This window comes from Aotus nancymaae, unplaced genomic scaffold (genome assembly GCF_030222135.1).
Source record: "Aotus nancymaae isolate 86718 unplaced genomic scaffold, 86718_ANA_hifiasm-v0.15.2.pri h1tg000036l, whole genome shotgun sequence".
NCBI lineage: Eukaryota > Metazoa > Chordata > Mammalia > Primates > Aotidae > Aotus > Aotus nancymaae.
The window spans coordinates 47,697,662-47,722,643 of NW_026988450.1; the positions used below are offsets into that span (position 1 = coordinate 47,697,662).

Below are 24,982 nucleotides of genomic sequence, written 5' to 3' on the forward strand. Positions count from 1 at the left end.
TTAACAGCTTCCAATACTTGCAGTTCAATACTCTAATTCGTAAGACAGCTCACAAACACAAGAAAAGTTAAATAATGACATCATTCAAATAGGAGATAAAGTATATTATGTTTGGAAATGTACAAGGCAACACTTGATTAACTATTCAAAGAACTGGACTGTCAAAAATTGCCTATATAAAAATTATGAGGAAAAAGAGAAATCTACTTGGGTGACAGCTGTCAAGAATGGGTCTATACAGAAATAAAATCTGAGTTAAGACTTAAAAAACTGGTAGGATTTAGATTGGTTTAAAAAAAAAAAAACAGTAAGCAAGGCATCTGAGGAAGTTTGCAATATATATATTTTTTTTCCTAAGAGAAACACTATCATCAGGTATATGTTTAATAATGTATGATGTATTCATTCAAACTCTCAGGTAATATTGTAAGATCTTTAAAGGAAGGAGCCACATATTACAATTCTCTCCTATCTGCTAGAGAAAGCAGCACAGGGTCAAATTCAACAAGCTAAACTATTTGGATGGAAAAATTAGATTTACACAGGGAAGAAGCAGAATGGTAATAATGGAAGTCCTAGGTTAAATCCCAGCTCCGGAACTTACCTAAGTTGACTTGGGTAATTTAGTAACCCTCATTGGTTGAAACACAAATTTGTCTACTTTGAGGATCAACATCCTAACTAAAATAACCACAGATAACTAATGATCAGAGAAGAAGTAAGACTTTGTGTTCCTGTTTTTATTCTTGCTGACCTTGTTATTTTTCATGTTATTTTAACATGTTATTTTAACAACTGATGCTATTTTTATCTTTCATTTACCAAAAGGAATTTACATACACAAGGAATATGGTACATATTGTATACAATTATATTACTCAAAGAATTCTAGGCTAGGCGCACTCCTGTAATCCCAGCACTTTGGGAAGCCACAGTGGGAGGATCGCTTGAGCCCAGGAGTTGGAGACTAGCCTGGGCAATGTGGCGACAACTTGTCTCTACAAAAAATTAGTTGGGCATGGTAGTGCACACCTATATTCCCAACTACTCTGCAGGCTGAGGTGGGAGGATCACCTGAGCCCAGGAATTTCAGGCTAGAGTGAGCCATGATCACACTACTGCACTACAGGCAGGGTGACAGAGTAAGACCCTGTCTCAAAACAATAAAAAAACAAAAACTCTCTTTAAAATGTTTCAATACAACAGACAGATTTTTAAATATTTTCCATATAATACACTATTACCTATATTATCAAAATTTAATCCACAATAGCATTATAGTATCAGATGTGATTCCAATTTATTCCTTTCAGATAGCCTAAAATAATGCAATCTTCTTCTTCCTACTTACTTCATATTCCTCCAGCCGCCATGACATTATCTTCTCTTTTCTACAAATATACACATACATACACTCTTCCCTTCATTCCTATATCCTTATTGAGGTAACTACAGCCACTAGAGGGCAATAAGTATACAAAGATAAATGTACTTATCTATGATGATGAACTTATCTATATGATTCACAGAGTAATAAACCTAAAAAGTATATAATCACAAACCTTGAACCATAGGCAATTAGACTTGAATATGTAAGATATGTATTTCAAACTCAAAAATTTTCCTGCAGCAATCACATAAACATATAATGATGTTCAAAAAACGAATTCCATTTTCTGAATAAGCATTCATTAAAAAAATTAAATAAATCCCAGCACTTTGGGAGCCCAAGGTGGGTGGATCACGAGGTCAAGAGATCAAGACCATACTGGTCAACATGGTGAAACCCCGTCTCTACTAAAAATACATAAAAAATTAGCTGGGAGTGGTGGCGCATGCCTGTAGTCCCAGCTACTTGGGAGGCTGAGGCAGGAGAATTGCTTGAACCCAGGAGGCAGAGGTTGCGGTGAGCCGAGATCGCGTCATTGCACTCCAGCCTGGGTAACGAAGTGAAACTCCGTCTCAAAAAAAGAGAAAAAAAAAAATAGCCTAATTCCTTTACAGGTGCATAGCAATATTAGAAATTAGGATTGCTTAATATCATCCTCAGACCAAAGAAGAGAAAGGTAGAAAAAAAAACCACACACCCACACCCACACCCACACCCACACACACACAGAGAGAGAGAGAAAGGTACAAATTACAGAGTGGGTAAGAACTGATTACTTCAAACTCTTCCACTACCACATCAAGAAACAATAAACTGAAGAGCAAAGAGGATTTACCAACCCTTTCTTCTATTGAAAAGCAAGGAAAAACTTTACAGGTGTATTTTTGCGGGGAGGAGAACAGTGACTGTAGAGATATACAGAGTCTTCACTTCTTTTCTCACAATTAAGAATGCAGAAGGAAGATAAATTAACAGTTACTAATCTTTAAGAGATAATTTTACCATTTTTAAAAAGAATAAATTTAAATAAACTTATTTAGTTTATATTTATTTACACTGACATTATAAAACTGCAACATTTATATAAGGCTAACATTTTTAGCAAATCATAATTTTCTTACCCTCATTGGATGTATATCAGCATAAGGAGGTTTTCCTTCAGCCATTTCTATAGAAGTAATGCCAAGGGACCAGATGTCAGCAACGCAGTTATAGCCTATTTCTTGAATCACCTCAGGAGCCATCCAAAATGGAGTTCCTATTACAGTATTGCGTTTGGCCATTGTATCCTGCAATAATGTAACGTAGCCATAAATGCTACTACAAAAACACAAAGGAAATCTGTATGCCAAACACTCTTTAAGAAAAAGTCAAAACCTCCAATGCCACAGATTATATCAGAAATTGACTATATCTTGCTAAAATTTCAACCAGTTACGACATACTTAGGAATTCTGAATTCTGAAAATAACCAAGAGTCCACAGGTAATTTATCTCCACTACCATCACTTAAACACAGTCATTAAAGATACTGTAATGCTAAAAGCTACAGAAATGAGCTGACGTAGCTTCCCTTTTAGAACATTTAAGCATTTTGATTATAAATTTTCATATTCAATTATCCTAAATTATAAATTAAATAATACTCAAATTTGGCTCAATTAGGGTTCCTTCTCCACAAAAACAAAAAAGTTACACATTTCTTTCCATTCCCCCTCAAAAAGTTATCAGTTTAGTTACAATCAAAGCTGAACAAATTAGCCAAGTGTTTAGAAAATTATTAAAGTTAACTTACTGTTAACTGTCCAGCCACTCCAAAATCTGCCAATTTTGCATGTCCTTCTGTATTGAGGAGAATATTTCCAGCTTTTATATCTCTGTGTATTTTTCTCATAAAGTGCAAATATTCTAGTCCTTTCAATGTAGATTTAAGAATGGTTGCAATTTCATCTTCTGTTAACTGGAAAGAAATATTTAAAAAACCATATTAAAATGCCATGTTAGATAAACTCTTACAAAAAAGCACTAGTAACAAGTATGTCTGTGTGTGTGTGTGTGTGTGTAAGAGACCCCACTCTGTTGCCCAGGCTACAGCGCAGTTGGTGTGATGACAGCTCACTGCAGCCTCTTATTCCTGGGCTCAAGCCATACTCCCACCTCAGCTTCCTGAGTAGCTAGAACTACAGGCACACGCCACCCAAATAAGCTAACTTATTTTTATTTTTGTAGAGACGTGGGCTTCGTTACGTTGCCTGGGCTGGTCTTGAACTCCTGGCTTCAAACAATTCTCCTTTCTCAGCCTCCCAAAGTGCTGGGATTATAGGTGTGACCCACCACGCCTAGCCACAAGTACTTCTTTTTAATGACCACTAAACCTCCAGGAAAACACTAAAGGGGTAAATAATCTAGAACCTCTTCTTTCCACCATATGCTTTCTTACTCTTATTAAACATTTTACTCATTAAAGGATGATTAAATTTCTCTCTTTAAGATTATCAGTATTGGCAGGGTGCAGTGGCTCACACCTGTAATCCCAGCACTTTGGGAGGCCGAGGCGGGCAGATCACTTAAGGTCAGGAGTTCGAAACCAGCCTGGCCAACATGGCGAAACCTCGTCTCAACTAAAAATACAAAAATTAGCCAAGCATGATGGTGTGCATCTGTAATCCCAGCTACTCAGGAGGCTGAGGCAGGAGAGTCACTTGAACACAAAAGGCAGAGGTTGTGGTGAGCCAAGATTGCACCACTGCAACTCCAGCCTGGGTGACAGAGCGAGACTCCATCTCAAAAAAAAAAAAGAATTATCAGTATCATCAGTATCATTCCTAAAACAAAGGACATATCCGAAGAATCAGCCTGATATAAGGAATCACTATTTCCCACATCTTCTAACACTGGGAGGGGGAGCATTATCACAGCTAATTTCTGTTCTGAAAAAGTAAATTCACATACTTCCCCTGAGATATTTCAGATTCTTCATGAAAATGAAACCAACAGCTTTACATAAAGAAAAGTAAATGACGGAGGGTGGCTTGCAATGAATCTTCTGCAAAAAGCTCCTACACCAGTGCCACTCCTAACCCTTCCAAGTCCTGGACTTCTGATCTAATACTGAGAACTCAAAAGTAAAAACATCAGAGAAAGATTAGGAAAGTGGAAACACAAGCAAAGGCTATCAGAAGAAGGAAAAGGGGGAGAGTAGAGAAGGCCAAGGAAGAAAGGGATGGGAAAGGAAATATTCTTAACAGTTAAGCAGTAGAGCCACTGCTAACCGTACCAGGCAACGTGCTAAGAGTTTCGCATGCATTCTCTCATTTATTCTTATAACAATCTTGTAAGGCAGTGTGATATTATGAAATAATAGGAAACATTTGGTCTTTGCAGTTTCTTGGCACAAAAACTCCTAAGAACCTGTGAATTGACTGAGTGAGTAAGAAGTTGAATCAAGACATTTTATCTTTGTTTTCTCACCATTCTCACAAGAGTGAGAGGGACAGTCTTTTGTCATTCATAATAAGCTCCTTTCAACCATACCAGAATTTATACTGAGCAGGTGACTCTTGGTAGGAGCCTATATAGCTTCAGAATGGGAGCTGGTTGCCAGAAAAACCAACCAAGTGATTAGAAGTTTGGAAATTTCAGCCTCAACCCCTGAATTATGGGAGGACCGTGGGGAAACAGGGGGTAGAGCTTTAGTTAAGTACAAATGTCCAAAAACTTAATCAATCATGCATACATAATAGAACTGACCATAAAAACTCTAAAAGATAGGGATTGCTCTCATTATGCTTATATTCTATCTATAAGTAAAGGGAAAATTTGAGAGAAAACAGGATAACACAGGAAAAATGTCAGTGAAAATTGCTATGAGGACAATAATAGAGAGCTACTGATAGAGAATGACTGAGAAGCGAATTTAGACTGACATTCAAGAAGGCCCAAAAGACATTTTACTGAAGTCTAAATGTTATAAGGAAGCCAACCATGTGAATGGCTATCTGGGAACATACATTTCACAGAAAGGATTATTTAAAAAAAAAAAGATTAAAATATCTTAATTCAACTTCTCAAATTTTCTAAAACATTAAGGAAAAGAGAACACTTCCAAACTCATTTTAAGAGGCATTATCTGATACCAAAGCCACACAAAGTCACTACAAAACAGCTACAGACCAAAATCCCTTATGAACATTGATATGAAAATCCTCAACAAAATACAGCACGCCACTTGAACAGGATCTTAAAAGGTTATACACCACGACCAAGTGGAATGTATTCCTGGAATGCAAGAATGATTTGACATACAAAATCAAACAATGTAATATACCACCTTAACAGAATGGAGAAGAAACCACATGATCATTTCAAATGATAACAGAAAAAGCATTTTACTAAATTTAACATCTTTTCATAATAAAAACACACAACTAATAGAAATAGAAAACTATCTCACCATAGTAAAAGCCACACACAAAAAAACCTAATGTAAATGTCATACTCAAAATGTAAGACTGAATTTTCCTCAAAGATCAGGAATAATGCAAGGATGCTATTAGGTTGGTGCAAAAGTAATTGCGATTTTTGTCATTACTTTAAAAAAAATGGCAAAAACTACAATTACTTTTGCACCAACCTAATAGTTCTGTTCCACATAGTACTGGAGGTTCTAGCCAGTACAATTAGGCAAGAAAAATAAAGGCATCCAAACTGAAAAAAAAAGAAGTAAAATTATCTCTGTTCACAGATGATATGATAATATATGTAGAAAACTCTAAAGAGTCCACACAAAAAAAACCTATTGGAATTAATAAATAAATTCAACAAGTAGCAGTATACAAAATCAACCCAAGAAAATCAGTTACATTTTTATACATTACCAATGAGCAATCTGAAAATGAAACTACAAAAAAAAAATTCTATTTACAATAGAATCAAAAGAATAAAACACTTAAGAATTAACTTAACCAAGGATGTGAAATATCTGTACAATGAAAACTACAAAACACTGCTGAAAAAAAAGTTTTTAAGACATTAATAAATAAAAACCTATCATATCTTCATAGATAAGAAAATTTAATGTGTTTAAGATGTCTATGCTACCCAAAGCAACCTACAGATTCAATGCAATCCCTATCAAAATCCCAATGATGTTTATTGCAGAAATATAAAAATGTATCCTAAAATTCATATGAAATCTCAAGGGGCCCCAAATAGCCAAAACAATATTGAAAATAGAAGAACAAAGCTATAGGTCTCATAGTTCCTGATTTTGAAACTTATTACAAAGCTATAATAATCAAAACAATGTGGTACTGCCATAAACACAGACATACAGATGGATGGAACAGAGTAGAAAACCCAGAAGTAACCCTTGTATATATAATCAAATTATTTTCAACGAGAGCATCAAGAACATTCAATAGGAAATAGTATTTTCACCAAATGGTGCTGGCACAACTGGATATTCATGTACTAAAGATTAAGCTGAACACTTACCTAACACCATATATAAAAATTAATTCAAAATGGATCAAAGATCTAAACCTAAGACCTAAAACTATACCATTCCTGGGAAAAAAATAAAACAAGACAAAGTTCTCATGATATAGGATTTGTCAATGATTTCTCAGATATGACCAAAGAGGCACAGAGAACACAAGAAAAAAAAAAAAAGACAAATTGGACTTGATGAAAAATTTTTAAAAACTGCAAATCCAAACACAATATCAAGAGTAAAAAGACAACCCACAGAATGAGAGAAAATATTTACAAATCACATATCTCATAAGACATTAATATACAGAATATATAAAGAACTCCTAAAACTTAACAATAAAAAAATCCAATTCAAAAATGGGTAAAGGATTGTATAGACATTTCTCCAAAGATATACAAATGGCCAAGAGGCACATGAAAAGATCCTCAACATCATTAATCATAAGAGAAATGTAAATCAAAAACACAATGAGATACTACAAAACACCCATTATGATGGCTATTATCAAAAGACAGAAAAGAACAAATGTTGGCGAAGAAGTAAAGAAATTGGAACATTTGCGTACTGCTAATGGGAATGTAAAATGGCACAGCCTTTTTGGAAAATAGTATTAAGATTCCTTTAAAAGTTAAACATAGAATTACCTTTTGACCCAGTAATTCCACTTTTGGGTAAATACTCAAAAGAACTAAATGCAGAGTCCCAAAGAGGTATTTTTAAACAAGTTTCACCTCATCATGGGTGTATAACCATGTTCATAGCAGCATTATTCACAATGGCTAAAAAGCGGAAAGAACCCAAATGTCAACTGACAGACAAATGAGTAAGTAAAATGTGGTAGAAACATACAATGGAATTTCATTCAGCCTTAAAAAGAAAAGCAGTTCTGCAATATGCTACAACATGGCTGAACCTTGAGTACATTATGCTAAATGAAGTAAGCCAGTCACAAAAAAGATAACTAATGTATGATTCTGCTTATATGAAATACTTAGAGTAACCAAAATCATAGAGATAGACAGTAGAACAGTGGCTGTCAGGGGCTGAGGTAGCAGGGAATGGAGAGTTAGTGCTTAATGGGTACAGAGTTTCAGTCTTACAAGAGGAAAAGACTTAAGAAGATGGATAATGGGGATGCTTACACAACCTTATAAATGTATTTAATGCCACTGAACTGCACATTTAAAAAATGGCTAAGATGGGAAATTTTGTTTATGTGTATCTTAGCACAATAAAAATAAAACTGAGGGAGGAAAATGCCTTGATTCAAGAAAAAGCTCACCATATCTAAGTTGAAGAAAGAAGTCTGAAGTTTAATGCACCAGGAGAAGACTAGCTTTAGATGAGACCTGAGAGACAGGCAAGGACTAGATCATGTAAGTCTTTACTGGCCACAAGTCAGGAGTCTGGATTATTTGAAAATTCTGGTACTTCCAGGAATTTATTCTCTACCTCAAACCAGATGGTCTGACTTGACAGTGCAGGGAAAGCAAGCACCATACTCTAAAGCCACACCATCCAATACAGTAACCACTAACCACACATGGCTCCTAAACATTTGAAATGTGAATATTATAATTTCAGATATGCCGTAAAAGTGAAATATACACCAGTTGGGCACGGTGGCTCACGTCTGTAATCCCAGCACTTTGGGAGGTCAAGGAGGGCAGATCACAGAGGTCAAGAGTTCAAGACTAGCTTGACCAACATAGTGAAACCGCATCTCTACTAAAAATACAAAAAAATTAGCCAGGTGTGGTGCCATGCGCCTGTAATCCCAGCTATTTGGGAGGCTGAGGCAGGAGAATCCCTTGAACCTGGCAGGCGGAGGTTGTAGTGAGCTGAGAGTGTGCCATTGCACTCCAGCCTGGGCAACAGCGTGAGACTCTGTCTCAAAAATGTGAAATATACACCATAGATCAAGGCTTAGTATAAAAAGAGAGAATGTAAGCTATCGTGTTAAAATTTGCAATTACCCACTAAATATTTACATATTGTTAATATTAATATATTAATATTGAACATATAAAATGTTAGTATTTAATATAATATGTATTAGAGACAGTATTTCATATTATATAATATTGCTATATATTAATGTTTGACACATTATGAAAGTTAACTATACTTTTTTTAATGTGGTTATTCAAAAATTTAAAATTGTATATAGCTTGTGTTTCTTTTGGACAGTACTACCCTAGAAAGGGTCCACAAGAACACTTTGTGAACACTTTGTTCACTGATGTATCCACAATGCTTGGAACTATGCCTGGCATACAGATAGCACTTGATAAATAATTAATGAATGGGTACAGACTTGTCGATACAAAATGAAAGGCGATACCACATCTGATCTTCCCAACCTTTCTAAATTAGTGGTGTGCAGCCAAATGTGAGGGAGTGGGAGGTAGCAGTATGGTTTAGGGCCACCACAATGGACCACTACAGATGGTATGCAAGGTGGTGGTGCTGTCATATGTACCCAGGTTTTCTCCTCTGTCCTTACCCTCTACTCTTTGTATAAAGATTTAAAAAGATTAAAGAGCTTGGGGTGTTAACAAAAGCACCATCAGCCCATAAAATTATGTCTTGTTTAGTTACTTCAATACCGATCTTTTTAGTTGCCTAGACTTCAATTTTTATCTCTTAACATTCCACTATTTCCAACCAATAAGTCACTAATTTTCTATTAAGTCTGATTTGTTATCTCTGCTCCTGTACCCTGTATTTCACTGCTCTACTAAAGAATGTTCAGAATTAAATAGACTGACTATACTTCAGGGTCTTAGAATCTAATTTCAGTGCTATAAAGCCACTGGACAAATCCACAGCAAGACTAAAACAGGGTTTTCCAGGGATATTATACTAATTTGTGAACTGTCTGGCTTTACTTGATGACTTGAAAGGGTCTTTCCAACTCTATGATTCTATGTTATCAAAGTATCTTCATGTAGATGCAATTTTAACTAAATAAAATCTCACTCATTTGGGCATCAATCTATGTGCTCATTCAGCAAATATCTACTTGGCTGGCTCTACTACTGTGCTGATACTGTTCAAGGTGCTGGGTATACATTGACTAGTAAACTGATAATCCCAGTCCTAATAAAGCAGACAAGAATATCTGAGGGCATAACCTGAATTTGGCTCTGAACTGTTAAAGGTGGAGAGTGCAGATCTGAGTTTATACAGCCTCTCTTTCATTATGCTTTCCTCCCTTTGGTAATAAATCCTTCCCACTACTTCAGAAAGTTAGTGTCTTCTCATCCACTTCATATTCTCCTCAATCAACAAATGATGTAATATCCAGTCATTCATACTAGATGAATAGAGCTTAATTTAAATTTATTTTAACAATCCAATTTAGTATTAAGGCTTAACAGCAGTATCTGTACTCTAAGACTTTTAAATTCAATTATGAAATGAAAGGTTTCTATCCCTCAATAAAATCATAAACAGCAATAAACAGGTGGAGAAATATTTTCTAGAACATAAAGGCATACTGTCTTAAATTTTTATATTTCTTTACAGTTTATAAAAAGCATTTTGTGATTTCCCTACTCAAGTATGTAAGCAGAAACACTTATTATTATTCCTTTTAACAGATGGGGAAACAAATTCAGAGAAATTAAATGGACTACTGAATGTCATACAACTACTAAGTGGCAAAGCCCGTGTTTCTTCTACAGTCAACATTACTTCCATCCCACCACTGCCAGATGCCACAAACATAAATGTATGAATTGGTCTCAATATAAGAAAAATTGGGGGGGGTGTGGAGGCTTGTTTCAAGGGTGATATTCAAAATATCTGACAGTCAGTAAAGCAAATGTCTAATCAGAACAGCTGTCAACCACAATAAAAACCAATCAGAACAGCTACCATGGTAAACAACAGGAAGAACAGATACCAGGCATAAATAAGCAGTAAAACCATCATCCCTGACTATCAGGCAGAGTACCTGCCCCAGCTCAGTATTCAAATTTAAATTATTTTAAATGGTATGCCAGCCAAACAAAACAAATATACCTATTAATGAACTGTGGAAGTAAGCATACTCACCTAGCCTGAAAAGTAACCCTGAGAACATTATGGGTGGCTTTATGGGCATTTTATTGAAAACAGATGCTTAATTCTGCTAAAACAAATATATAAATGAATGACTTTAAAATCACTGATCAACATTTTAAAAATACTTAGAAGAAAATCAAAGTAAGTTTCAAATCACTAAGCAGGAAGAATCATTTCTAATCCAAAAAAGCAAAGAAATAATTATGAGAATTTATTAGTTTTGTCTACATAAAAACAGTAACCTTAGAAAACTAAGAAAAATAGCCAGGCATGGTGGTACAGTCCTATAGTCTCAGCTACTCAGGAGACTGAGGTGGGAGGATCACATAGCCCAGGGGTTGGTTCAAGTACAGCTTGGGCAACATAGTGAGGTCTGGTCTTTAAAAAAACTAAATAAAATTTTAAAAAGAAAAAAATAGTCATAGCAAGACATTAATGTATAGAATTATTTATTTAGAACATAAAGAGCTCATATAAAACCTGAAGAAAAACAATAAAATCTCAATAAATAGGCCAAAGAAATGAATATACAATTCACAAAACTAAAAAAAAAAGAGAGAGAGAGCGAGAGAGAGATCTAATTAACATACATGGAAACTATTACACTGCACTAATTCAGAGAAAGCAAATTAAAACAATAAAGTATCAAATATAAAATTGCCCCATGGTTTACAACGTTGCTGAGAATAACAGCATATATAATCAGAGTATAAGTCACAGTGTAAAAGTAACATAAGAATTCAGAAGTATTTTCCAAGAAGCACTAGGTAACATTCATCCACCGAAAAATCATTTATTGAGCACCTACTCTATATTTTTTTTTTAAGAAATCTCTAACCTAACATCATGCGGCTCCAATCTAGCAGGAAATACAGACTTAGAAACTTACAAACGATCATATAAAGCTCTTTCAAAGTGAAACATAACCAAAAGGGAGTGCAATTAATTAGGGATAGATAGAGGAAGTGGCATTAAAAGCAAGCTCTAAATAAAAAAAAGTAGCTTACTATCCAGAGAAAGGAAAAACTACTAATAGAGTAACTCAAATAATGAACTAAAGAATAGAAATATAACAGTTACAAAATGGCACTCAGAAACAAAGTAAGGCCCAGTTTTCTTCCTTCCACTGCAATGAGAAAAATGACAAAAAGTGATAGGCCAAATTTCAGCCTTGCTGTGTCAAAATGCAGATAAATCTTAGCAAATTTGGAATATAAATGTTTACTTGGTCTCTTTGAAATATCAATGGTACCAAATGAACTTTGGACAAGAGCAATATCTGTATCAAGATTTAAGCCACTTTACAAGTATTATGTGTCACTAATGGAAAAGGAGGAGAGTGGAAGGAAATAAGAAGGTATATTTAGTGGACACCACATAGCAGGTTCTGATCTATATGTTTATATCATGCTTATTTCATGTCATTTGGACATATGTTAACCATTTTGTTAATAAAAAATAAAGAAGTTGACAGTCATTTTCCTAGGCAGTTGGAGTTGTGTTTTCATATAAACTCTAGCTGTTTTAATAAATCTCATTTACATATAAACAGAGCCAATTACCAAAAGTAGCTCGATTTTTACTGGCAACAAAGAAAACTACTTCTTCCTATGATGACATAAAATTTAAAGCAGTACCTTTCTCATATCTGTAAGACTTTTCAAGAGACTGGATAGGCCCATACTCAACTATTTCAAAATGGTCAGATTTATACTGAAAACACCAAGGGGATAAAACACATGAGAGAGAGGATCTGCTTCATATTGAAGAAGGTAATGTAAGAATTCAGTTCCAAGATGGCAAAGCCTTAGATCCATTCTCAAATCACAGCTAACACTTCCTTCAGTGGTATCTGTTAAGAATCACTTAAAGCAAACAAAAAAAATTTGTGGACACCATTAATGGGAACAAAAAAAATTTTATCAACAGAGTACTTCATTCATGGATTTAATTAAGTTATCCTCAATACATTACAGATTTAATTTCATTTATGTCACTACACAAATGGTGCAATGTCATTTTTAAATCCTTTGAATCATATTTTATAGTCTGTTTTGTTGTATTTTTCTAAAGAAGGGTGGTAGAGAGATAATAAACTATGAATGAAATACTCAGCAATCAGAGATCAAAATAAGACATTTATAGCTGAGTTAATACATTAAAAGACGGAAGTCTACATCTGGTTTCAATTGGTATGTATTCACTGGCAAATTTAAGAAGAATTTCATTATACAAAAACAAAAAGATGGTTTTGATAGGCTTTAGTCCTCTGGTTACTTTTGTTTCTATAGTCACATGATTAGTATAACAATATGATACATTTAATATGTCACTGTGTATATGGTTTTGATAAAAATGCACACACCAACTTCTCTCAAGGGCACATACACAAATGGTTTTAAAATATATATACTGCCTTAATGTTTTTATGTCAGTAAAAATGAATTCAAGTGAGGTTTTAAGGTCACAAAAAATTAAGAATTTTAATTTTCTAATAATAAGTCTTTCACAATCTTAGCTAAACTCTACCTTTTGGATATAATTATTTACATATCTAAAGTGATACATTAATTCTACATTTAATACCTATTAGACATAAGAATACAAAACATCAGACATAGTTCCCTCTTCAAATGCAATAAACAAATAGGTAAGTATAGATACTTTTAAAAAATATTTTAAGTTTTATTTTCATAGGCACTTTGCATAAGGTCTTAAAAATTGATCAAAACTCACCAATGTAATCCTCATATAGGCTTTTAAGGCTTGGATCAAACTTTGCCTCTTTCAAGAAATCACCCTATATTCCTCAAGTCAGGATTAATCTATTCCAGTGTTAACAATGGTGATAACAATAACAGCTTGCATTTATTGAGTTCTTACTATGTCAGCCACTCCACAGGTTTCATTTCATTTAATACCCAAACAGAACTGTAGAAAGTAGGCACTAACAGGAATTTACTAAAAGTCTGTTACATGATCCCTGTCTTCATGACACTCAGAATTTTGTGCGAAGGGAACAGGAACAATTAATTACAATATTAATCAATGTCTGCCACAACAGGATTAGCAATAGGAGCACTCCAGGACAGCAGTTCTTAAAGTTTATTATGCATCAGAACCAGCACTCTTAAAATCCAAACCATCTAATACAACATTTAAGGCCTTGAATGATACAGTTCCTGCCAGCCTCAACCATCTACCTTACCAATCTACCACTCAGGAAAGGCTTCACAGAGGAGATGACTTTTGAGCTGACTCTAGAAAACTGAACAAAATTTATCAGGTTACCAAAGAAAGAAGGATACATAAGGCATGTGTAAAGGTACTGAGCATAAAAATACATAAAGTGCATTACCAGTGTGTACGGGAAAATAGTGCAAAATGGGAAGTCAGATTAGTGCCAAAATGTTTTATACACCTACATATTTTTAAGTAGAAAGATGACATGATCACATCTGAACTTTTAGGAAGAAAACTCCAACAGCAGGCTCTCAGCCAGAGACTAAAAGGAGCAAAACAAAAGTGGAGAATTTAATAATAAAATAATTTGTAAAAATAATAGGAGTAGTAGTAGGGGTAGCAGTAACAGATCTATAACCTTGCTTAGAATCATAAGGGAGACTTGTGTGGTGGAATTAATAGTGAACACCTTAAGCAAAATTATTCAGAAGATGAAGAGGGTCAGAGCACGCAGAGAAGCCAAAATGCGCTAACGGCAAAATCCATCTTTCCTAATTTCGGTAGGTCTTAAAGACTATCTACAGTCTTTTCCCACAACTGGAAGTGCCTTAGCACTAAAGAATCATATACTGCTTAGTTAGCATCCTCTCAGTTCTCCAAAAAAATTGTTATAAAAAATAAACATTTCCTTTCACTCAGCAATTCCATTTCATGTAATGCATCCAATGACCACAACACAAATATGCCAATACATATGTACAAAAGTTCCCTGCATCCTTGACTGTAGCAACAAAACACTAAAAAGTTAGAAGTCACTTTCATCCAGCAGACTGAAAAAAATACATTCTGTTACACACACATAAGACCTATATGTACTGGAATAGGAAGGTATCCAAGACATCAGAAGTTGAAAAAGAAAAAAGGTAAGGTATAAAACATCACATATGGTATGAATCCCTGGTGTAAAACAAGTTTTACATACATATGTGCTGAAACAATCCACAAGAAATTAACTGACATAACCTCAAGGAAGTAAAATTGAGGGTGGATGTGAAGACATTAACTTCCCCTTTTGCACCCTTTTGTACTATCTGAAATTTTTACAATGTGCTCGTCTTATTTTTTCTCTATAATTTATATAATTAAAAGGAAAGGAGCAGTTTACACACTCTAGTTAAAAATACAGATAGTTATGCAATGCAATTTTAAAAGATCTCCATATAAAATTGTTAAAATTAGAAATGTGCCATCCAAGGAAATAAATTTCCATTTCCTGGAAAATTAACATATCATTTCTTGATTTCCTAAGATTAAACAAAACTAAGATGAGATACAATGATCTTTTAATATTTTTTCTAATGCTGAAGAATATCCACTATTTCAACAAATATCATACAATTCTTAAATCACTTGTGATTTAAAACTAAATACTAGGGGAAAAAAAGAAAAACTAAATGATACTTTTTAAAGTTTTTCCTTAACAATAAAAAGTGGCAATTTACATTTGTACAGAACTTTACAGATTACAGAATCCTCTGACACTTATCACGTTTTTTTCCCACAAGAAAACACTGATGTAGGTAAGACAAGTAATATGATATTAGATCAATTTTAGGATTAGGAAACTGAAGCTGAGAGGAGTTACACAATGTACCCAGGGTTACAGAGCTAATAAGTAACAACCCAAGCACTGAAGCTTGGTCTTCCTGCTCCACATCCAAAGGTCTTTCCATTAAACCACATCACTCCAAATAACCACTGTTACAGCATGCTATGGGGTCAGGCTTCTGACAGGGAAGAAAGGCTCACTGCAGATCTGGCAATAACAAGCAGTCTGTCTGCAGAGAAATATACAATATAAAAATAAAGTGTATGAAGGTGTGCCTGATGAAAGGGAAATAGAACTGGGAGAAATGCCAAGAAGAGTAACAACAAAGGTGAAAACTGGGCAACTTACCAATAAGGGAAGCCAAGGAAATACCTTTGTGAACTTAATTTACTTAGTTAAGGTAGAAGGGATAGTCTATTTAGGGGACTATATTATAATGTGGAGAAATCATAAAGTGTTTATAATTCAATCAAAAGATTTAGAAGAGATGTAATGGAGCGTGATGTGTATGTTGTAATTAAGATGTGGCAGCACATGATTGCTATGAAAATTTCAATGGTCTAACCCCACAACTCATGATCCTGTTAATGCTGTGGCTTGGAACTTTAAGAGGGAAGTATGAAGTACACTCAGAACTCATTCTCACTCCATGTGACACCCCAAATAAGGAGCAAAAAGTATCACTTTCTACACAAAAGGACTCATTCTCCTAAGATTCTAGTATAGCACTGATCATTAGTACCCGCTCAGAGTGAGAAAATCCTTGTAAGAAGGGGCCAGGGACCAGAAATAATGCCAGGGTCAAGCCATCGTGGTCTAAAGGAAACCATGGGTCCTTCCACTGAACACTTTCCAGGAAAATCCTCACAGCAAACATTTACTGCTGACCCAGCAGGAACAGGATCCTTGAGAAACATCAACCTTACTGTCCCTTACTGTGGCAGAAGGAACAAAGAGAAGAGGACCCAAAAGCTTTGACTCAATGTCACCAGATATATCTTCCACAATTTAAGATTCATTTTGTGAGCTATTTTAGAGGAGTTTTTAAATTACTGTCTTTTATTCCTGGTGTGTTTTGTTTTTAAGTTTAGTAAATATATAGAAACATCCATTATTTTTTGCCAGTCTAGCACCCATTCACCCTTCTCCTGCTAAAAATATTCTGATTCCCCTTTAGGAAATCACTACTTCCTCATTCTCAGACCATGTATTTCTAGTAGTCAAGTCTACTCTAGATCTGGGTTGAATACATGACCTAGGTCTAAGTCAGTTACTAAATCACATTGTAATGGCCACAATGATTTGCTCAGAGCAAAGCACATGACCCACTCAGAAGCACAAGATTGTAACTCTTTTCTGCTGGACTTCAACTAGAAAGGTATAACCCAGGGAACTGTTGGCAGACATCTTGTAACTGTGGGAAGAGCTTGTGTGAGTGTGAGACCAATAAAGAGGTAACAGAACAAAAACATGAACTCAAGTAATTCCTTTCACCCTGAATCAAGCCACGCACAAAACTAACTTTGCAATGAGCAAGAGTTACGTGAACAAATAAATTCCCTGTTTGGCTTAAGGTGGCTTAGGCTGGGTTTTCTTTAACTTATAAACAAAAGTTGAAACTGATGCAGTAAACTTGAAGTAAATACCAAACAGGAGAAGTTCTTGGAAAAGAGGTTTGTATAAAGCACAAACCACTGACTAATTATAGAAATGCTAGAGGTTATTCCAGATGTGCAACAGCATTAGATGTCTGATCTACTTTCTATTTTCTGCCACCTCAAAAAGGAATACAATAATTGGCGGCAAAAGAAGTAGAATAAACATGTCTTTTAAAAGGAACATGCACAGGCTTTTTTTTTTTTTTAAGTCTCCTGCCTCCTTCTCTTGCCTCGTTTTCCTACTAACACCTCCCCTAGCTAATAAATGTTTGTCATTGTATTATTTGTATTTGGATTTCTCATTTTACAAAACTCTCAGCCATTTCAGTTTCCATTCATTTTTATGACATATGTGTTATCATCTCATACAATAGTTACAAAAACCCCTTACAGAAAAATCAGTGGTTTAGAGAAACTTGGTGAATATGCAGCAATCTCTGAAATACTTAAATCTCAAAAGTAATACTTAAGCCGACTTGTAAGATTTCATCTGATCATTCATCAAACTTCATATTCCAACTTCTTTACAACCAAAAGCTCTCCCGCCCCCTCTCCTTCGCTCTTAGGAGAAAGAATACATACATTCAATGGGACTCTCGGGTATCCTGGATGAGGAAAATACTCTGGGGAAAATAGCATAGCAACTCAGTAACTCCCTTCTACCCTCACAAATCTATCTCATTCCACCTAAAAAAAAGAGTTGAAAATACAAAATATCCAAGGTTATGAATAATAAAAAAAAGTTACGGGATGTGTCCAGAAAAATACAAATCTCTGTTTAACACAAAGTACATACGTTAGAAAAAATAACTAGAATATTTTAACCATTATTATATACAAGAGGGCAGACAGAGGTTGTCTTTCATGAAATCTGGATTGCATATGTCTGGCAAGGAAAAAAAAGATTAATAATATATCACAAAGCCCCACAACTAGTGATTCAAAATGAAAGCTTTCACTACTTACACCATATGTAAATATATATATATACACGCTGCTTATAATCTCTTGATCTGCAGAGAAAGAGAACTGATACTCTACTGTGAAAATGGTCAGTGGGTACACATTTTAAAATCCTTTCCCACATGAAAAGATTCCTGAAAAAGAGATCAGAAGACAACAGAAAAGCACTCAATATATATGGAGTTGTAAATCCAGTATGAAGCAGTATCTATTACACAAAGAAGGGACATGCAACAAAGTGATTAGGAAAGTCAAACATGAAATAGTCTAGTAACAAAAAGGCAAATAGAAACCCCAAAAAGCACTTTATTGAACAGAAATCCACACATATCAAAAAGATGTCTATTATTGACAATGATATATCAAGCTTTTAAGCTCCAAATAAATCTTAATAATCAATAATGAGAACTTGATATATCTTTACCAAGAAAAAAAATGTTTGAAGAAGCACTTAACATCAAGGCAGAACATATACATATTTTTAAAATATAACAAACCAAATGTTTACCATAAACGCTATTACATGCAAGGTACTGATTCTAAGGGCACTTGGATAAAATATGCTAGTATACTTTGAATAGCCACTGCTTGATTCTTCTATTTATTTGGTTATTTTATTTATTTATTGGTTTATTGAGATGAAGTCTCACTCTGTTGCCCATGCTGGAGTGCAATGGCACAATCTAGGCTCAACGCAACCTCTGCCTCCTATGTTCAAGTGATACTCATCCATCAGCCTCCCGAGTAGCTGGGATTACATATGCATGCCACCACACCAGGCTAATTTTTGTATTTTTAGTAGAGAGGTGGTTTCTCCATGTTGGCCAGGCTGGTCTCAAACTCCTGATCCCAGGTGATCTGCCCGCATCAGCCTCCCAAAGTGCTGGGATTACAGGTGTGAGCCACTGAGCCCAGCCACCACCACTTGATTTTATTAAAGAAACTAACACTGTACCTAAAAATGTGAGGTCTATGTTATGGAATTTCTTCATTAACAACAATAATTCAAAGTACCAATGGTGAATACTAAGATTCTATCCTTGGTTCTACAGTCCTCTGCATTATTCTACCCAAATACATCTGATAGATAATGTTCAAAATGCAAAGACACTCTTATCTACGTAAGTGAGATGATAGGATGAGGATGACAATGTCAAAAGCAAATATATATAGGGTCTTTTATGTGTCAGGTGTTATTCTGGCATTTAAAATACATGTAATCTTCAGAACAACTCAAGGAAGTAGGGTAGTCTTATCCCATTTATCAGATGAAGAAATTAAGTCAAGGAGAAGTTTAAAAACTTGCCCAAGTTCACAGAGGTAGTATGTAGCAGAGCCAGGATTCAAACCCATGCAGTATGGCTCCAGATTTTATGTTCTCAGCTCAACTGTAGCCATCAGCTATAATTTCAACCTTTCTTTCCATATAATCTACTTAACCTCTGTATGGTTCTATTTCTCATCTGGGAAATGGGTCAATAATAGTTCTTACCTCACAGAGTTCTTCAATCCTCATGAGGATTAAATGCCATAATATACATAATACATTTAGAAAAGTACCTGGCACATAAAAGTAATATATACATCTGCAAATGTCTGTCAGTGGAGTTGAGAACCATTGTTCTAAAACTGTAACAATCAGTGAGAATTTGCCAAGCAGAATAGTCTTAATGTGCCCTTTACACCAGTAACTAAAGGAAAACTGGACTTCCTGAATTATTTTCATTATAAAATAAGTCTACCACCAGCCTTCAAGAAAATATACAAATCATTTAAGAGTTGCTCTCTTCAGTCGGGAATTTCTTCTCCATTAGTTTGTGTTCCCACACCCACCCAGTATTACAGAAATAGATCTCATCGTGGCTAAAAGTATATAGTGAAAATGTCACTTATATACTAAACTTAATGTTTATATAACTTTTAAGACACAAAATCTATGTGGTATTTTAGGCTGGGTATGGTGACTAATGCCTGTAATCCCAGCACTTTGGGACGCCAAGGCAGGTGGATCACCTGAGGTCAAGAGTTGAAGACCAGCCTAGCCAACATGGTGAAACCCCATCTCTACTAAAAATATAAAAATTGACCAGGCACGATGGTGCACACCTGTAATCCTAGCTACTCAGGAGGCTGAGGCATGAGAACTGCATAACCTGGGAAGCAGAGATTGTAGTCAGCCAAGATAGTGCCACTGCACTCCAGCCTGAGCAAGAGAGCAAGACTCCATCTCAAAAAAAAAAAAAAAAACACCTCTGTGGTATTTTCATGTAATTCTGATCTATACAGCTGGATGCTGGATACTCTTGAATCAGAATACTACTCTCAGAGATTCGCTTCACCAAAGAGCTACAAAGTATGAAGACTGAAAGAACTATAGCCATCCTCTAACCCAGGGACTAACACTGATCAACATTTAAATATGCTACTATCAATAGTTTTCTGTTGTGACAACATTCTTGCACAGGCACACTATACAATTGTGCTGAGATGTCTCAAAAGTACAGAAGGAGGAGGAAAACCACTGGATAGATCCTAGAGTACATACATATTCAACAATAAGAGATTATCAAATTACTCTTCAAAGCAGTTGTACTAATTTAAACTCCTAAGAGTATGATAGGATATAAACTATATATAAGGCACAGGTGAGTATAATAAATTTGGGAGCATTTCTATGGAGATGGTCACAGCCAAGATCTGACAAAGAAGTGATCTACCAAGTAAACCCCAGAAGGACTCCAAGCTTAGAACCATAGGGTAGTGAGAACAAGAGTGAAAGGGAGTTCACTTTTTTACAGAAGCTGAAAAGAAGAAAATGAAACAAGAATTGGCTCCTTGTCCCCAGTCTGCCCCTACTCCCATGTACACGCAGATTACATGAATTCTGGCATTTATCCCCAGATCAAAAAAAAGGGGAAAGAGTTCCTCTCTAAAGAAATTCGATAAAAAACTTACTGTAGGCCCTTTCCCTTAAAAGCCAGCTCCCAACCCATTCACCCTAATATTATGCCTGTCAGTCAAAAGGCATTGTCCAGATGCTTACGGTGAGACCTAATCAGGCTTCGAACCCCAAGGGCAAGGCCAGAATAAATAAAACAAGGAAATCAATAACCCTAGAAGAAATAGAAATGATTCAGGAAACAGACAATAGCATTAAAAAAAAAAAAAACTTGTTATTCTTAAAGCAATTTCAAAAGCTTTTCTATCCATGTCAGCATCAATATGTTATGGAAAAGGAATAATCAAGAGTTCTTGTAATTAAAATATAACTGCTGAAATAAAAAGTTCAGTTAGAAGAGTCAGAAAATAAAGCAAAATAAAGCACCCTGCCTCCTCCAAAAGGCAAAAAGACAAAAAAAGACAGAAAATTTAAGAGGAAAACAAATTCAAATTCAAGAGATTCAACCTTTCAATAAAGAAAACAGAAATTTTCCAAAGCTGAAGACAGACAAGTGTTTATATATTAACAGGAACTACTGAATGGTGGGCATAACTATAATAAAAAGGACTCACACCCAGGCACATTCTTGTGAAATATCAGAAACGTCAAGATAAAAAGAAAAGTCCAAAAATTTCCAGAAGGGGAAGAAAACTAAAAATAAATAAGACTCTGACAGCCATTAGCAACACTAGATGTTAGAAGATAAATGGAGGAAAGTCTCAAAGCTCTGAGAAAATTATTTTCACTGTAAAATTCTCCAGAGGCTATCGACCAAGAATAAAAGCAAAATAAAGACATTTTCAGATATGTAAAGGCTCAAATAATAATTGACCTCTTATTTTTGTTTCATGAAGAAGACAGTTTAGGAAGAATACAAAACAAAGGTAAAAACAGGAAAACAGGAAATACACTTTTTTTTAATGGTGGCACTAACCAAGAGTCAAGTGAAAAAAAATTCCAAGGATACAGCTATAAAGCAGACCTCAAAGCAATGAGTCCACATTACAACAAGAAATCAGGAAGCACCAGGAAAATCTCAAAGAAGAATCACATATATTCCAGGAAACAGATATACTGAGTAAGAAGCTCAAAGATAACAGCAAAATGATAAAAGATGCATACACTGCTTTTCTCAAAATAACAAAAAAAAAAAGAAAAAACTCCAGGAAACAGAAAATTATATAACATGATCCTAACATAGATCCATCAGCCTAAAATGTGGCAGTGATTTTGAACAATTGATTAAGGGCAAAAAAAGAAACATGCTGGAAACATTCTTCTTTGGGTAACCTAGGGGTACAACTTTAGATATTTAGAGATAGAAATAAAATTTGAGCATATCATTGTTTCCTCTTCCAAGATGTTCTTTGCCCTCTCTACTCTGACTCATTCGTTTATTCACTCATTCTTTCAATACATATTTACTGAGCACCTGTCCTAGAAGCTGAAGATAAAACAATGAACAAAATAAGAAAAATCCCTGCCCTTTTGAAGTTTATATTCAATAACTCCTACTCTTTCAATAATCTGCTAATGCAGGGGTCTCCAACCCCTGGGTACTGGTCCATGGCCTGTTAGGAACTGGGCTGCACAGCAAGAGGTGAGTGACAGGTGGATGAGCATTACTGCCTAAGCTCCACCTCCTGTCAGCTCAGCAGCAGCATCAGATTCTCATAGGAGCATAAACCCTATTGTGAACTGCACATGCGAGGAATCTAGGTTGTGCACTCTTTATGAGAATCTAATGCCTGATGATCTGAGGTGTAACAGTTTCATCCTGAAACCATCACCCCCATCCGTGGAAAAATTGTCTTCCATGAAACCAGTCCCTGGTGCCACAAAGGTACCACTGTGCTAATGGATTCTCTCACCAATGCAACTTTTTCTAAATTGTTAGGTTATGTGTGTCTTCTTTTTCCTCCTAAAGAAATCGAACTCTTTCCAAAACAGAATTTGGATTTTTACATATCTTTTACCTTATCTAGTGTGTGAAGAATGCAAAACAGCAACATTTATTAGTTATTTGTACCTCTAGGGAAGAGCACTGGGCCTAAATCAATAAATGTGTTTTGAACCTTTCCATTCAACTAAAATGTAAATAAAACTGCTGTATCCATCCATTCTCACACTGCTATAAAGAACTACCTGAGACTGGGTAATTTAAAAGAAAAGAGATTTAATTGACTCCCAGTTCCACAGGCTGTACAGGAAGCATTGGCAGGGGAGGTCTCAGGAGATCTACAATCATGATGGAAGGGCAAAAGAGAAGCAAGCACTGAATTCACATGGTGGAGTGAGAGAGGATGAAAGAGGAAGTGCTACACACTCTCATGAGAACTCACTATCACAAGAACAGCAAGGGGGAAATCCGCTCCCATTATCCAATCACCTCCCACCAGGTCCCTCCCCAAACACTGGGGATTACAATTCAACATGAGATTTGGGTGGGGACATGGAGCTAAACCATATCAACTGCCAAATAAAATGTAAAGCACTATGCAATTATTACCTGTTATTTAACAGACGAGGACACTGAAGTCCTCGTCAGTTAAGTGATTTGCTCCAGACCATAAAACTAGTTTGTAGAAGAACCAAAACTAAAACCCATATTGCTGAAAGCCTGGATTCATGCCATTTCTACTATACTAGGATGAATGAAAACAAGTAGTCAAATCAAAAAATGGGCCTAAATGGGAGAGAATAACCTTAGGCATTTTCTTAGAATGTTTTTAAGTATACAATAAACATCTAAGACACAGACTCTATTTCTTCCATATGTCAAGACATAGCTTTACAATTATGTAAAGATCATTGGAAAGCCTCTAATCAAAAAATCTAACCTGTCTTTTAAGAGCTTCAATTTCACAGTTATGCATTTCTACTCTGCAGTAAATGTTTCGAGATGTTTAATGGCATTTAATATAAATTGGTTTTCTAAAAATTTCCTCAGAAGGAAACCTTCAAAAATTATTACCACAAATATACTAAACTTTTCATTCTTTTTAAACTCAAAAACACTTAACTCCTCAAAAAAATAATGCTTATATTACCTTACACAAACAACAACAATATAAGCCTTTTCATGAGACACAGAAGGCCTATGGTTAAAATTATCAAGATACACATTTTTAAAGATAAGCAAAAAATTAAACATAGACACATATATAACTTTTGTAAAAATCAGGAAACTAATGAAACATATCCTGGTATTTCACACATGCCAAGGTTACTAGTAAGCATACTTTTTATGGCTTGTCTTTGGTATACGACCGTATTTGTTCGGCAATCCACATTATTAATACCAAATAGTAGCCATGCAAATTATAACTTATCCACAAAAATATAACACTGAATAGAGAGGTAGGGTCATTTTATATTCACAGGATAAGAAGCCAAGAAATTGGCTGTTTCAGCTCAACATTTATCAAAGGCATGTAGGTGCCAATAGCTATTCTAGGCACTTAGAATATTTCAAGATAAATATGTTAAAACTGCTGCCCTTGAGCAGTTTATAGCAGGGGAAAGGCAACTACAATTCCTCTTCTCCCAAATACTAAAAGCTGACTAATTAAATGTAATTCCCAAGCACAGGATACCATGGCTATCTACAAAGAAGTTTCATCAAACTTAAAAGATAGTTTAAAATACTGTGAAAAAATCAGTTACTAAA

At 35.1% G+C, this 24,982-nt stretch overlaps 1 protein-coding gene across 2 annotated transcripts in view; it reads right to left on the bottom strand.

Annotated features, from left to right (window-relative positions):
- The window catches only part of STK3 (serine/threonine kinase 3), a 351,314-nt gene that overhangs the window by 251,509 nt on the left and 74,823 nt on the right, over positions 1–24,982 (bottom strand). For both annotated transcript variants that reach the window (XM_012455810.3, XM_064384446.1), the window contains exons 5-6: positions 3,186–3,350; positions 2,512–2,679 (exon numbers count right to left, since the gene is read on the bottom strand). In XM_012455810.3, the coding sequence (XP_012311233.1) occupies positions 2,512–2,679; positions 3,186–3,350 (333 nt within the window). The remainder of the gene's footprint in view (positions 1–2,511; positions 2,680–3,185; positions 3,351–24,982) is intronic.